Raw genomic sequence first — 17204 nt, 5'->3', positions numbered from 1 at the left:
TAAATACCTATAGAAAAAAGTCAATAAAATATAAAAGAAAATGCAGGCATCTAATAGAAATTACATTCAAGTTCAATCCTCCACCCTATAGCATTAGGAATTCTATAGGTTAAAAAAATGAGTAGGGGTCAATTAATTCTTACTTGAACCAAACTTAAACCAAGTAAGATAGAAGGAGAGGCCAGTATCAACACAGGATGGAGGGAAGCAATGGTTAGTAAATGGTAAAAGAATGTTAAGGGCTATGGAGACTCATGCTGGATTGAGTGTTGTAATCTACTGTGATTAAAGTTAGGAACCATGATTGAGTTTAGAAAAACCACTTACATAGGAAACTCAGTGAGAAACATTTTTCTGACCTTGGTAACTGGATAATTTGATAAAACGAAAGCCTAAAGTTAGGGAGATAACTTCTTCCAGCAATAGAGGAAGCAGCTGTTGCTTTGGAGAAGAGAACCAAGTACTGAGATGTAGAATTTTGTTTATTAGACCAAGTCAAATGATCAGAGCTGATATATTCAATACCATGCAAGATCACACTAGATAGGACACTTTCAAGTGGCATGATTTTTGAATGTTTCTCGTTTTTGTATGTTTGTTTTTACTTGTTTTGAAAGAAATAAGGAGGAAAATAGAACACAATTGGAGGAGTAGGATGTTGGAGATGATGTGGCAAGATGTGGTGGAGAAGGAAAATGTAGAAAAGTTATATTGAATACATTTTTCCATTAAGAAAAAGAAAATCAAATGTTAGATCGTAAAGAATCACAAGGACAGGAAATGAACATCTCTAGGGAAGCACCACTGCCAAGTAGCAGGGAAGCAGATGGCAGGTGCAGCAGGCCTGTATGTTCGGTGGAGAAGTGCATGACATTTTTCTTGATGTGTTATGTATATGTTATTTTTATTAAAGAGCAGCCTTCTTTAGAATTTCCAGAGAACCTCCAGCAGAATTTATGGGATCGCAAGCATTAAAATAGCAATAAAATTTGTCATCGTAATGAGGAAGAAAACATAGATGTAACTAATTTTACAATGAGGTTTAGGGTCTTTGGGTTGGGTGATATGTTAATCTTAATAGCAGTGTAGAAGTACACTTCAAGTTAGGGTGTTTTTAGGGGAGATTAAAAAAATAAAGTAATATAGCCTTTTGTATTTCCCTTTAAGTTTAGAAAGGGAATGACTGAAACCAGAGCCGTGGGTAGAGAGTTGGTGCTGGATAGTATGTATGAAGAGGCGAGAGCTTTTGAGACAATTTCCTTAGTTGCTATCATAGAGGAAGTTATGAGGTCAGCGGCAGGAAGGGTGTGTCCTTATTAGGCAGAACCCTGTGACTCCACTCAGAACGCATCTTGTGGGGGATATTAAAATGCTTAGTAACTTAATGTAGTGATCAAAGATGATCTCTAAATTTGTAACAAATATGTGATGGAGTTAATTAATACTGGTGAGCTGGCCAGTTGGGAGAACTGCAGCAGACGCTGGTAAGAAGGATGACAGTATTCAATAAGACCAATATTGTTTTGGGCAAATGTATTTTACAATAAGGTAATTTTGTAGTGATAAACGATAAATATGTGACTGAGGACTACTGACTAGATACTGTGAACTGAAGGACCGTTAGACAGAAAGCCAGCATCATTAATTAACATAGTCTCCCATATGTTTATCACTTGTATTCGCTATTAATTTTATATAACATGTTGTCACATTAGAATTTATATATAAACATAGTTGAATCTGACAGTACAGGAGAAAGGACACTAGGTATTCCACCTTTTCAGGATGATTTGAAAGTTCATGAACTTTGTTTTATTTTATTCTTAAAACAAACTTGATATATAACGATTAATTAACAACTAACATGATTGTGAATATTGTGATCTCCCATTCTTGTTTCTTGTATGAAGATACAAGGACTCTTCATGTAAAAGAGACTATGGGAAGTGAATCAGTTCCATGGTTATATTTAGATAACATCATTTAATGCATTAATTATACAGAAAAAGACATACATACGTATTAGTTTTTGTGTCTACTTACTGTAAATTCTAAAATATATGACTTTGTTGGATGTTTTATGGAATCAGTCTTTCATAGGCATAATTAAAATACATACATATACACATAATGTAAAAATATATTTAGAAACTTACATAAATATATTGACGTTAAGATATAGAGTTTAAATATTAGCATCTTCTGTTTTGAAGGACCCTAGATATTAAATCAGTTATAGTATATGTGGATAAACATACCATTACATGCTCACTATGTTTGTAGTTATGTCACTTCATATGTGCATGGTTTTGTGTTTGAGTATCTGTGTGTGTGTGTGTGTGTGTGTGTGTGTGTGTGTGCATGTGTGTTTGAGCGAGGAGAAAGAGAGGAAGACAGAAAATCAGCAATTTCAATCTAAGACCATTAATTGTAGTTGCATGACCTTTGATACATTGCTGCAAGTAGAAATGATACTTGGGTAGCATTTCTAATAATCCAAAGTTTAGAGGCCAAGTGAAAATAACTGATTACATAAATCATAGAAAAAAAAGAACAGAATAATTTTCACCTTAGAAGAGTTAATTTTAAGAGCTATATATTTTATTATAAACTCAGTGTTCTTCATTACAGCATAGCTTTGCCATCTCTTAACTTGTAAGTAAAATAAATACACACTTATGGATAGAAGAATTATATTTAATTTATTACATCTCTGGGTTTCAAAACATTCCTTGTATATATTATATAATAGATGATCAATAAACAATTTATGTTGAAGTTATATAGAAATGAAGAAATGAAAAACCTGCATTGGTTCAGTTACATTTATAATGTTTTGACAGTAGCCCCACTGACGCAGAACACTAATTTTGGAATAAGGGATGTCCTGGGTATTCTCTCTGGCAAGCACAATACCAAACTGTGACTGAGAGACTTTAAATAGATTTTTTATAACCTATGTTTTGAATTCCATGGCTACCAAAAAAATCACTTTAACATACCATTGTCATTAACAACAATATTGGAGTATCTGCTATTAAACAATTTCCCCAAAGTTGACAAATAAGCCTGCCCATCTGTCCCAATGAACACTTCTGAAACTGGTTCTTGTTCTACTAGAGAACATTGTCACAACTCCCGATTTTTAAAATAATGGATGATTAAGTAAATGCCAGAATAATTTAGTGTCACTTGACATTTCTGAAAGATAATTAAAAGTCTCCACATAAGAATTACAGTATAGACATGAGCATTACTTTATTGACATCTAATATTGACTCAAGAAGCTACTTGTGTGAAAAGGTAGAAATAATTCTAACAAATATTGTATTTTAAATTATGTCCAATTTGGAATGTTCTGTGGCCTTTGTTTTCCTTTTTCCTTGTCATCTTATNCCATTTTTAATGATTGATCTCCCCAGGAAACAGCACGTTCCTCATTTGAATTCAGTATAAAGGAGAAAGTTCCATTTCTTAACTTAGTTTCNTTTGAAAGCCAGCTTATGATATACATTAGTGAGTTCTGTCATATTNAGTGTTAATATTCAGCCTGATATGTTCTTAGCACTACTTGGCTGTGATTTTAATTGGGCCTCATGGGTTGTCTCTTTTTCATAATCAGACTATTATACAAACTGAAGTATTTGTTGGTAGAGTGGTGTGGGCCCTTCAGCTTTGAAGTTAGGGGGAAAAAAACCACCATAGATTGAAAGAACTAATTCTGCAATAGGGATATATTAACATAGCACACAGACCGATTCAGATCATAGAGCATTTTCACTACTTAGCACATGAATCTTTGGTATTGTTTACAACACATTCAGCAGAGATTGTGAGTTATGTATCTACTACTGAAGTATTCCATTTACAAATAAATCAGGAGTAGAACTTGAACAATTAAGAACAGTATTGTTCCCACCTCTAGGATTCTCAGGAACACTTGATGATCGACTACCAACACTTTAAAGTTTGTAATTTAACTTGTTTTGCTCTCTATTATTCTTTTTACACACACACACACACACACACACACACACATGCACACACACACCCACCAATGTTACAACAATGTGTGATGCATCTCTGAGAGCTGACATAAGTGGGGTAGGAAGCTGCATCTTTAATGGAATATTCTGTGTTATTACTGTCATTACTAGGAATTTTCAAAGTCACCATGGGAGGTAAAAATAATGCCAGTCACTGATTATTTCAGCCTGAGAACAGTCTGAACTCATACTGCCTATAAACTTCAAGAGCAAATATGTCATTCAACAACAACAACAAAAACAAAAACAAAAAAAAAACAATGAGAGAAAGGTTTTATTTTTCCAGACACTGTCTTAGCAAATATGAACGAGACAAAACTGCTGTACCACCAATGTATTTAGCACAAGAATCGAGAGCAGCAATGATTTAAAGCTGAGTGTGGTTGATTCTGCCGCTCAGGGGTTAGAGCACCATTCCTGTCAAATTTTCAGATGATAAATGTTAAGTGGTTTATAATTTAACAGATGCTTTCAGTAGGAAGAAGTTTGCATATATTATGGTGTAAGAATGTATTGCAGAAGAGCAGCGCTTACCTGTCATATCATTTTGGTCAGGGCTTTCAACATTGCTTAGAATGTGATTTTTTTTCTTCTTCTTCTCAGGTGTATTAAATTCGATTTGGTAAGAAGATAATTTATGGAGAAAGAATTAGCTCCTAAGGAAAAGAGAAGCTAGAGACAAAGTAGTTGTAAAAACTGGTTTATTTTTTTAAAAAATAAATACAAAAATATAAATATAAAACATTAGCAGATAGAATTTGATGAAATGAAATTGCACAAATGCTTGTATACCAGGCTGCATATCACACCAACTAACACCACATGTACATTTTTTTCTTTAAACTTAATGTACAGAACAGGATACATCTTAAGTGTTTTCTTCGTCTTTTCAAAGCTTCATTTGCAAGAGCAAGACGTGTATCTAACAGAAGCGGCTTGTTTGTGAGGTTGCTTAAGGGAGAACTATCCTGCTCAGGTCTCTTTTATTTACTAAGATGGACAACATTGAATTTCCATAGCTTTGGCTCTTGGAAGTGATTAAATAAAATGTCGTATATATTCCATGAGACATCCTACAGGAAAGAATTAATATCATTAATGAACAAATTAAGAAATAAGTGGGAAACTTGTGCTGAGTGGCAGGAAAAATTTTTCTCCTGAATATCAAATATTGTGAAGTGGAGACAGTGTCCGCAAAGTTAACTTTATCTCGTTGAACATAACGCAAGCGCCAGGCTAAGCGTCTTTGTCGCTCTCGCCACCTCCGTACATTTCTGCTAGTTTATTGAACCGAGGTCCCCATTCTCGGAGGTAATCATAGTTTTGGTCTCCTTCAGTGGTACCTGATTCTAAAGAGCTCAGAGATTCGGCCACGGAGTCGTTTCCTTCGTAGGCGTAGGTAGCCAGTGAGTCGTAGGGAGGCGCAGTGGGGTCCAGGTCATGCTCTTTGAGTCGCTCGTTAATGAAATCCCGGACATCGGTGTTATCTGGGGCAGTAGGAGTCCTCCGGGGTATAAATAACGTTTCAGGAATTATATCTCGCCGGAGCTTTTTCTCCTCGATAGCTGCAGGATTCCTCAGGGTTCCAATATCAAAGGCCTGGGTGTCCTCCTCTCCACCACCTTCGTCGTTATAGCTCACGATGTTGTCTCTGATGTCCTCCTTGGATAGAATCAGAGGCTCTTTCTTACGTTGCCTTTTGAGGGCTGCAAAGAGGACTACTATAACTTGAACAAAGACAAAAAGATGTGTTAGAACTTCCTTCCCAAACGTCCAATCCAGAGCACAAGTGCGTAACAGGCACAAAGTGTTTATACCTTGCATGGAAAGCCAGAATTTGAGATTAATTTTGTATTTTTCTAAAGAAGACTAGCAGGATTTAGCCAGATTGGCTAGTATGGTGTTTCTGATTTAGTTCTACAACAAAGTAGAGTACTGCTTAACTGCAATGTCTAGTCTTCACTTCTTTTCCTAAGAACTACTTAAAGTATGTTCCTGGCAATATAGAAAATATTAACCTTGTGCATTAAATACTAAATGTATATGAAAGGAATATCTTCCAGTCATTCTGTGGTAGAACATTGTCAAGGTCCTAGGCTCAATCCCAGGCACCAAAGTTCTAACACACACACACACAAAAAAAAATTAGTCAAATTGAAAGCTACAATATGTCCACATGTTCCACTGCATCCTTACACATAATCAAAAATGATGCTTATCACAAAATTTAGAATAATAACTTCTGTCCCACAGCATTGCGGATGGAAGTACAAAGCTTTTTACTTACTTTGTTGAAAGCCTTCAAACAGATGTGAATTCATCTCTGTCTAGAAAAAGCGTGTTTTAACCAAGTAGAAATCACTATTATTCAAAGTGTACTTTGTTGTCTGCTCATTTATATTGTCATTAAATGCTTTGATTGTTTTTGTTTGTATTTCAGATTTTGAGATGAGCTTCCTTAGATATTCTCACACAACACAACAATGCATGATGTAAAGATGGTCAACCTTAGGCTGCACACTGTCCAGGAAATGAATTTGTTCAGTAAAAGCTTCCAATATAGAAGATAATGGAACCTGTAAAGCCAGCTGCAGTCCAGGCTAATTTCAATGCTTCGGAAATAAAGCTACAGTATCTTTTAACTATACTCAATAGGGCGAACAGGACTCAGCAGAGAATAAATATGTTATGTTCACTTCAAGATCAGTTAAAAAGCAATCTACTCTGGGTTATAAAATCAAGGTGCAATCCTTGTGGCCAGTTCAATCAGGGAAATGGCTGTTGGACCAGATTTCAGTGAAAATGTTAGCGGAAGCCCTCCCTGCACTCATTAGCAGAAAAAAAAAAAAAAAAAAACAAACAAACCGATGAGGGCAGCCTGCAAATTTCTCTAGAGAACAGAGCAACGACGCATGCTGGCTGCCTGGCCTTGAAAGATGTGGACAGTACTTCTGACTTTAGAATCAATTGTGAGTTAGGACAGTAAATTTCAACAGTTTGTGTACTTTAAAAAACAAACAAACAAACAAATTGACAAAAAAACTTGTGGAAGTGTTTGGTACACTGATAAATACTTAATAACAACTTAATAAAAACTTGCTATTAACACTTTGTTTTTGGTTTCCTCCCCCCTTTGAGAATACTTTTTCATAGAGTATATTATATGGATGGTTTTTCCTCCCCCATATTTTTCAAAATTGTTCTCACCCACCCAAATCCATACCCTTTCTCTTGCTTTAGAAAACAGGCTTCTAAATAATAATAAAATAAGATAGAACAGAACAGACTGCACAAGCAAACCATTAAAAAAAAGGGGGGGGGGAGAAAAAGCACATGAAACACACAACACACAAAGACTCAGACACATAAATGTGCACACAAGAATATATGTGCAAAGAATGTATACACATTAAAAACAAACAAACAAACAAACAAAGGAAACCATAAGATATAAGGAAAAGACCTGTAAGGTTAAAAACTAAAACCAAAAGCCTGATCAACCATTAAGAGACAAAAACTTAAAAGACCCCACTGGTTCTTTTTCTGTTGGCTATCTTCTACTGGGCACAGACCTTTTCTCTCGAGTGTGCTCAGTTTATTACCATTACTGCTTTAACTTTACTTAATACACTGTCAAGAAATATGTATTTGCTGTGTATTTTCACTTAATTCCCACAGATAAATAAGAATGACTCCAGTGGGTATATATTATGACTAGACAAAAAAAAAATGTTTCAATGTTGCTAGTATGTCCCAGGTAACTACCATGAATCTGTGAACTTTACATTAGTTGAGAGGTGGTGTGTTTTGACGGTAACATTCCCTATTCAATTACAGATTGAATTAGTCATCTGGGAAGATCATCCCCTTCCTTCCACCCTCCTTACCCAGCAGAATAATGATGCAGAGGAGAATGGCGATCAAGGCGCCAGTGCTGAGGCCAGCGGGGAGGAGCAGGGCTTCAGCACTGCAGGACTGCATGTTGCCTTGACTGTCACAGGCGCACACACGGATCGTCAAGGTGCCCGTGCTGCTCTGAATTGGGTAGTCGTTATCAGATATCACCACTGGCAGTAGATAGGTGCTTATTTCATGACGGTTGAAGCCATTCTTTCTGGTTAAAATTCTAGCAGTGTTGTCTAAAAAAATTAGAAAGCATGGCAAAATAATTTATAGCAGTTTGTTTCAGTGTTAACTGTGATTTTTAAATAAAATGAATTATCAGATTAGGTTAACTATGAATTTTTCTATTCAATCTTCATAATGCAATTCAAACTAGGCAAGGTATACTAGATAATATGAAGAATGTAGCACTATGCATTGCTATATATTAATTTGGAGGTAAGGATCTTGCTGTGTAGCACTGGCTGGAATTGACTAAGATCAGTTTGTCTGGTCAGGCTGCTGAACACTGCTGTTATAGAAATGCAGGCCCGTACTCAGACTCCATTATTGGTTGGGTTTCAAATGAATATTACATAATGGTAAATATACTAATTCATTTATGAAATCTGTACAGATGATAAATACTCTAGAGGTTTTAAAAAGCAAGCTTTTATCAAAGAAAATAATCACTTAAATTGTTTAAATTCACACATATCTGAGTGTGTAATTTCACATTAAAATATGCTTAAATCCAACAATTATGAAGAAAATACGATCATTTAAGCACATAAATCAATAAAGTTATCTAAACCCATTAAGATTCTAATGTATACTCAAAGGTTAGCAAATATTTCTCAACAATGCTTCCACTTGCTAAAACGAAAATATGAGAAAAAATATATAAACATATATATTATGTGTGTTACTAATGGAAAGCTTCCTATGACTGTTGGGGAGTAACATAGCATTTCAAAATATGTATTGTTTCAATAAAGTCAACCATAGAATTAATTACTATGCTGCTGGTGAAGATCAGTTTCCCTATTCAGATAAGTTACCCTGTTTTCAATATGAACTACAGATAAAGGTAGAAGTAGTTTATTCTAGACTCAAATAACCAATATTTAAAGACCTTGGAGTATGTTACTTTCTATCTTGTTTTATTGTCAGATGAATGCAGTCTTGATTTTCAAAAGACTGTCTATATGGCCAGTATAGAAACAGGAGTCAGTCAGTTATTAAGTAAAACAAACAGGACAGAAAAGAAAATAACAGTCATATCCTGGATCAGTAGCTGAATATATATATATATATATATATATATATATATATATATATATATGATTAGAAAGATGTTAACTATCTTAGGAAAGCAGATCTTTAAAATATTAGAAACATCTGAGCAAATTCAAAAATGGACTTCTCAAGCATTAATATCTCAGATTGTAGTTTGCAGTTCTAGTATCTTGTCTAGGTATCTTGCCTTTTAACCTCTTGAATCTTATTTTTGCAATATTTTTGCCATATTTATGAACCAGTCATTTTTTAAAAAATATCTCTATGATTCTTAGTTTTATGAAACAGTATTTTTGTTGTTGTTGGTTTTGTTTTTTTTTTGAGACAGGGTTTCTCTTTATAGCCCTGGCTGTCCTGGAACTCACTTTGTAGACCAGTCTGGCCTCAAACTCAGAAATCCGCCTGCCTCTGCCTCCCAAGTGCTGAGATTAAAGATGTGCACCACCACCACCCGGCCCGAAAGAGTATTTTTAAATTGTGATAAATATTATTTGGCTTACCACAGAAATAACCCACTTTTCAAAAAGGATTGGTATCATTATAATTCAGATATATAACATGAACTTATGGACAAGCAAGGGCAAACATCACAAAAGCTGTATCTTTTAATTGATTCCTGTATAATCACAACTTTTTAAATCTTTACCCAATAACATAAAACAGTAACGTACATAAAATTAAATCAGATTTTTCACCAAATTTAATGGAATGCTATTCAGTGAGCGCTTTAGGTTGTTATTTGTTTAACTTTATCCCTTTAAGTAAATTATAGAGAATTGTGAATTCTTTTTAATATAACAAAATGATAATCTATGTTAAAAGTCAACCGAGGTGAGTCTTAAATGGTTTCTCCAGGACATTTGAAAGGCTGCACTATGATAGCACCAATTCTAACCTATCTGTCTTTTGAATATCTAGTTCTCAGCCTCATAGGAAATGAATCTAAACTAAATAAACTCAGAAATAAGTATTGTCAGATCAGTACTGAGGATTCAATACAGACTAATCTAAAACCTATGTTTAGGTTACCAAGTTCAGCAAATTGAAATTATACTGGATGTTGTTCATCTGAAATTCAGAAACAGTGCAGCACTGTGTATATTAACTGCCAAGTCCATGTTATACTTTTCTAATCCAATTACTTTACGTGTCTAGGGTGACAGAAAACATGGCCATTTCAAATCTTAAGATTTAGTGAAACGTGTCTCAGAAGGATAATTTCTCTTTGACTCACTTATTTGTTATGTGAGTGTTCTACTGGATGAAATCGCTTGGTGAGTAGATAGCATGATGTAAATGGTACAAGGTTTTTAGTTGTTTTATGGCACTTTGGAAACATCCTGGAGGGAATATAGTCAACTAACTTTGCTAATACATTTCAAACACTGAAGAAAGTAATGTATATTGGCTAATGTGCTTATGAGATTTATATAAAATACATCTGCAGCCACAGTAAGGCAAATATATCTTTTAGCATCAGAAGCTGAGGTCATTATTTGCCACGAAATGTATTAAATATAGACAAATTCTAATGGCACACAAACCCTAGTCTAGAGTCTCATAGTTCTCGTGACACACATTTGTCAACATTTTAAAAATCATAGCTGTTTTCACAATGTGTATCTAAAATGCTTTATGCCTTTTATGAGAACAAAAAAGAAATAATTTCAGAGATATGAAATTTGTATTTTACAAAAGACAATAGCATTCTTGCTGCTGCAACAAGAAATGTGCAAATGCTTTTTCCCGATACTGTGCCTGTTTAGGATACTATTATGTCCCTTTAAATTTTGTATGATAGATATGCACATAATCTTTACTTCCTTCAGCTATTCATGTCTTATCATGTTTACAGTATTAACTTATTATTTGTAGCCTTTCTAATCATTTCAATATTCAACTTTCCTTGAACTCCTATAGTTTTATAATTTATTTTATTAATTAAAATTTAAAGGAGCAAATAAGCTCAAGAAAGGTATTATCATAATGCATTACTAAATATGGACATGAAGAGTTTTTTAACTCTACGTCATTAAGTTCACACATAGGATAAATAAATGAAATTATATGTTGCAATAATTCCTATTTTTAATATTTTGTATGAAAACAGTATAAAAATGACCTTCATTATCTTGTACTGTAAAGTTCGGATTCACAGCAGCCAAACTGAAGAAAAACTTCTGTCCACCTAAGGGGTCATCTTTGTCAACTGCACTTATGGTCTGTATCAGCTGCGGGAAAGAAAACATTACAATCATCTCATGTCTGTGAATAGAATAGGGATCATAGATGCCATTTTGAAAACATACATAAAAGTACCATTATAATGCCTGAATAGGTTATATTTAAGAATACATGCATGAACACACAGGCGTGTACTCATATACACATTTTAAATTGAACAAATACAATAAATAGAAGAGAACTTCTCTGTACTTCAAGTTGAAAACATAGTGCCCTATCTTGCTATGGACATCACGCATCACATTCATTATGTTTTCACTACACATGTGACAATGGATCAAGCACAGGCATGTACATATTCTTAGGTCACCTTACTTCTTTTTCATTTATATGCATCATGATTTAAGAAATTCATCTGGAATAACAAAAAACCTAGGATAGCAAAAACTCTTCTCAAGGATAAAAGAACCTCTGGTGGAATCACCATGCCTGACTTAAAGCTGTACTACAGAGCAATTGTGATAAAATCTGCATGGTACATGTATAGCAATAGACAAGTAGACAAATGGAATAGAACTGAAGACCCAGAAATGAACCCACACACCTATGGTCACTTGATCTTTGAAAAGGGAGCTAAAACCATCCAGTGGAGAAAACACAGCATTTTCAACAAAGGGTGCTGGCACAACTGTTGGTTATCATGTATAGGAATGCAAATTGGTCCATTCCTATCTCCTTGTACTAAGGTCAAATCTAAGTGGATTAAGGAACTCCACATAAAACCAGAGACACTGAAACTTATATTTGGGAAAGTGGGGAAAAGCCTCGAAGAGATGGGTACAGGGGAAAAATTCCTGAATAGAACAGCAATGGCTTGTGCTATAAGATCGAGAATTGACAAAAAGGACCTCATAAAATTGCAAAGCTTCAATAAGGCAAAAGACACTGTCAATAAGACAAAAAAGGCCACCAAAAGATTGGGAAAGAATCTTTACCTATCCTAAATCATATAGGAGATTAACATCCAATATATATATAAAGAACTCAAGAAGGTGGGCTCCAGAAAATCAAATAACCCCATTAAAAATGGGGATCACAGCTAAACAAAGAATTCTCAACTGAGGAATACCGAATGGCTGAGAAACACCTGAAAAAAAATGTTCAGGTTCCTTAATCATCAGGGAAATGCAAATCAAAACAACCCTGAGATCCCATCTCACACCAGTCAGAATGGCTAAGATCAAAAATTCAGGTGACAGCAGATGCTGATGAGGATGTGGAGAAAGAGGAACACTCCTCCATGTGGGATTGCATGCTTGGACAACCACTCTGGAAATCAGTCTGGCAGTTCCTCAGAAAACTGAACATAGTACTACAGGAGGATCCCGCAGTACCTCTCCTGGGCATATATCCAGAAGATGTTCCAACTGGTAAGAAAGACACATGCTCCACTATGTTCATAGCAGCCNTATTTATAATAGCCAGAAGCTGGAGAGAACCCAGATGCCCCTCAACACAGGAATGGATACAAAAAATGTGGTACATTTACACAATTGAGTAATACTCAGCTATTAAAAAGAATGAATTTATGAAATTCCTAGGCAAATCGATGGACCTGGAGGGCATCATCTTGAGTCAGGTAACCCAATCACAAAAGAACTCACATGATATGTACTCATGGATAAGTGGATATTAGCCCAGAAACTTAGTATACCAAGATATAAGATAAAATTTGGGAAACACATGAAACTCAAAAAGAACGAAGACCAAAGTGTGAACACTTTGCCCCTTCTTAGAATTGGGAACAAACACCCATGGAAGGAGTTACAGAGACAAAGTTTGGAGCTGAGACAAAAGAATGGACAATCTAGAGACTGCCACATCCAGGGATCTATCCCATAATCAGTCTCCAAACGCTAACACCATTGAATACACAAACAAGATTTTGCTAAAAGGACCCGGATATAGCTGTCTCTCGTGAGACCATGCTGGGGCCTAGCAAACACAGAAGTGGATGCTCACAGTCAGCTATTGGATGGATCACAGGACCCCCAGTGGAGGAGCTAGAGAAAGTACCCAAGGAGCTAAAGGGATCTGCAACCCTATAGGTGGAACAACAATATGAACTAACCAGTACTGCTCAGAGCTCTTGACTCTAGCTGCATATGTGGAAAGAGAGGCCCATTGTTCATGCAAACTTTATATGCCTCAGTACATGGGAACGCCAGGGCCAAGAAGTGGGAGTGGTTGGGTAGGGGAGTGGTGGGGAGGCTATGGGGGACTTCTGGGATAGCAATGTAAATGTAAATGAGAAAATACCTAATAAAAATTTTTAAAAAAAATTAAATTTAAAATAACATTAGAAACCTATACTTATTGAAGCTTGTAGAAACATTCAAACTTATTCTTAATTAAAATTAAAGCTTTAGTTTATCATTATATGCATATTTGGCTAAAATATTTTCCTGAGTTTTTGTTGATTTAACAAGGAATTTCAAGCTTAAAACATTATGTAAGATAATTTGACGCTGAACAAATTATTATCACATTATATTAAATTACTTTCCTTTCAAAACATGTTATAGCAATAGCAGTAAAAATAGCCTACTTATTATACTCCAAATTATTTATTTCAGAGCCATTCACGAAATTTAATTAAACCATACAAAGCAACATAGTACTTTCTAAAAATAATGAACAAGTATAATCACTTGAATGTTGAAATTATTTTAAAACAGTATTAAATCATGGTTGACTAAATATTTATTATGATAATAATAAAGGGAAACAAATTATAATGGAATCAAAGAGTACAGATACATGAATGCATTCAGAAAGGTAGAAAGAATGGAATTTGGAAGGTGGCTCCTTAAAAGTTTGTAATTTATCTGTTTCTTCTCCCCTAACTCTTCTTCTTTTAACCATGCTTTGAATTTTCCTTTTATAACAGTGATTCATTACTATATTGAAGAAGACAAAAAAAAAAGATATAAATGAAATAACAGAGACTGACCAGAGGACATTTCTCAGTCACTAAAATTAATGTTAATACAGAGAGATGCTAAAAACTATTTAGTAGCAATGGGAAAGGAGAGCAAATGACCCTTTAAAGAAAAATCACAAGGTCTCAAAATAACACTTGTAGCTGTTATTCCAAATTACCATTCCAGTCTAGAACAAGCTAATATATTTTTAAGGACCAATGTCCACCTCTTTACATGAGTGCGGGAAATTATAAGATATACCTGATATCTGCAAATGAAATATGTACATTGATTAAGGATTGTAGCACCAAGGCATTAATTATCAGTTGTTAACTGAAGCACTTTTTAAAAACTCAGTGATATAGAAAGGGGAATATGCTCGTATTAAAGGGACAACAAATAAAACGGCACATAGCTTTGTCTCTATCGTTCTAGAACTCATGCTCATTACGCAAGTAAAAATAAGATTTCCTCTGGATCATGAAGCACTATTTTATTTCATTTTAATGCTAGAAAAGGAAATATACAAACAAAATATAATGCTCTTGGATATGTGTACGTGATGGAGAACATACAGGTTGGTCCTTTCTCAGTAGCAAAGTTGACTTGTACTTTCACAGTCTCCTGCAACTTCAAGGCTATTTCAGTGATCCTAATTGTGATGGTTTGTATATGGTTGCCCTGGAAGTGGCACTGTTGGAGTAAGTGTGGCTTTGTCAGAGTGAGTCACTGTGGGTGTAGACTTTAAGACCCTCATCCTAGTAGTGTGGAAGTCAATCTTCCACTAGCAGCCTTCATATGAAGATGTAGAACTTTCAGCTCCTCCTGTACTGTGCCTGCCTACATGCTGCCCTGCTCCCACTTTGATGATAATGGACTGAACCTCTGAACCTGTAAGACAGCCCCACCTAAATGTTGTCCCTTAAAAGACTTGCCTTGGTCACAGTGTCTGTTCAAAGCAGTAAAAACCTAGGACACTAATATAATGAAGCAAGAGTAAAATGTTCGTGGGTTGTTTGAAGCACGGAGAAAAGAAAGCCTTTACTACATCTAAAATAGTTAACTTTTTCTGAGAGAAAATTAGTATTTTTGGTGAACATTTTGCTTCATTCTTGTCAAACACATGATTCCTGGTGTTTAGAAATGGACTTGAATACTGTTCTCTTGAAAGTATGTGTTGGATATTTTGGGTCTGATAAACCCTTAGCTACCTATTGACTTAATGTGTTATGTCATTTGATAAATTGGTTTAATAACATCCTTAGGTATTGAGGAGTAAACCTAAGCCCCACTCTCTGTGGGAGATCCTTCAAAAAGACTCTCTGAGATGTACATGCCACTTTGTGCCCTTTGACATGAAAATATAATCATCAACTGAAGAAGTGGACATGAGTAAGGGAAATCGATACAGGAAGAGTCAACTTAATTTTCCCACTTCTGAAGACTATCATTTCTGAGGTGTGGGGTATGAGCTAAATAGCCCAATTTAGGCAAACAAGAAGACAGTTAACTAACTATAAGTGGGCAAGTTTCACCCTTTCTACATAAAATGCCCCTTCCTTAAATCAAGGAACTCACAATACCAAAGGCAAGGGATGCAAAGGAAAATGTACTGGCACACAGTTTTATTTCTGACTTACCCTTTTGTCCACACACCAAATGAGCAGAATTATACCCCATGCTGTAGATCTAAGTGTTACTTAAAGAACACATAAATTATAGGGCTACTGTCTGGATTAAGGTACTCAAAAATAATGCAAACATGCTCAGAAGTCCAAGTGTTCAAGGCTTAGTGAGGAACTCAAAAGAATAACCACTCTGTCTTTGCTCATTTAAATGTCATGACTTCCAGTCCCAAATCCATAGACCTCTCATTTCCACCATGATTTTTGCCTTTTGAGAAAAAATATGTAGCCCAAACTGTCCTCCAGTACACTATGTACGTAGGTAGGAAAACTTTGAACTCATGATGCCCCAGTCTCAGTCTCCCAACTTTTTGGAATACTGACACTTGTCATAAAAGACCACTATTGATTTCAATATTCATATATATAAATTTTGTTTAAACAAAACAACTTTTATGCAGTCACATGAAAACAAACTAATCTGAAGAAAAACTGTCCATACGAACATATCTGCACATGTGGGCAGCTGAACAAGAACTGTCCATACGAACATATCTGCACATGTGGGCAGCTGAACAAAAACTGTCCATACGAACATATCTGCACATGTGGGCAGCGAGAAAAGAATGAGTCATATTCTTAATATTAAGGTGGTTAAGACTGGGCAAATACATTGTAAGACAAATTTTTGATTATATTTCTTCATTAATTATTTTCAACCATTCAAAAAGTCTTGAAACAGAGGAATAGCTACAGTGAGTAAGAGAAAGCAGAAGAAAATGTGCAGCCTTTCTTATTTTGAATATTTTGAACACATCAATACATCAGTGTTTATGACTCAACTGTTTAAACGATATCTCTTTAAAAACAAAATTGAATAGTCATGGAGTGAGCAGTGCATGTAGTAGTAGCAACGTGGATAATTTATCACTTACAGCAATGATTTTAACGTAAATCATGCTGCGCTGGCTTGGCCAAGGACTATTTGGAATGGTACTTTTATGGTAGACACTGCTTTATTAAGAAGAAAGTTAGATCTGCAACCCTATTGTTGGAACAACATGATGTACTAACCAGAACCCCGGAGCTCTTGTCTCTAGCTGCATATGTATTGAAAGATGGCCTAGTCGGCCATCAATGGAAAGAGAGGCCCATTGGACTTGCAAACTTTATATGCCCCAATA

The 17204-nt window shown here is 35.2% G+C and overlaps 1 protein-coding gene across 4 annotated transcripts in view; it reads right to left on the bottom strand.

The window, feature by feature from the left end:
* Window positions 1–4730: 4730 nt before the first annotated feature.
* Window positions 4731–17204, bottom strand: part of Cdh10 (cadherin 10) — a 191288-nt gene continuing 178814 nt past the window's right edge. For 3 of the 4 annotated variants that reach the window (XM_021182917.2, XM_021182916.2, XM_029470098.1), the window contains exons 10-12: window positions 11350–11458; window positions 7934–8185; window positions 4731–5773 (exon numbers count right to left, since the gene is read on the bottom strand). In XM_021182917.2, coding sequence (XP_021038576.1) covers window positions 5283–5773; window positions 7934–8185; window positions 11350–11458 — 852 coding nt within the window. In that variant the 3' untranslated portion in view covers window positions 4731–5282. The remainder of the gene's footprint in view (window positions 5774–7933; window positions 8186–11349; window positions 11459–17204) is intronic. The other variant, XM_021182918.2, reaches the window with a different exon arrangement.

Source organism: Mus caroli, chromosome 15 (assembly GCF_900094665.2).
Source record: "Mus caroli chromosome 15, CAROLI_EIJ_v1.1, whole genome shotgun sequence".
Taxonomy (NCBI): Eukaryota; Metazoa; Chordata; class Mammalia; order Rodentia; family Muridae; genus Mus; species Mus caroli.
This window is presented reverse-complemented; position numbering and strand designations above follow the sequence as displayed.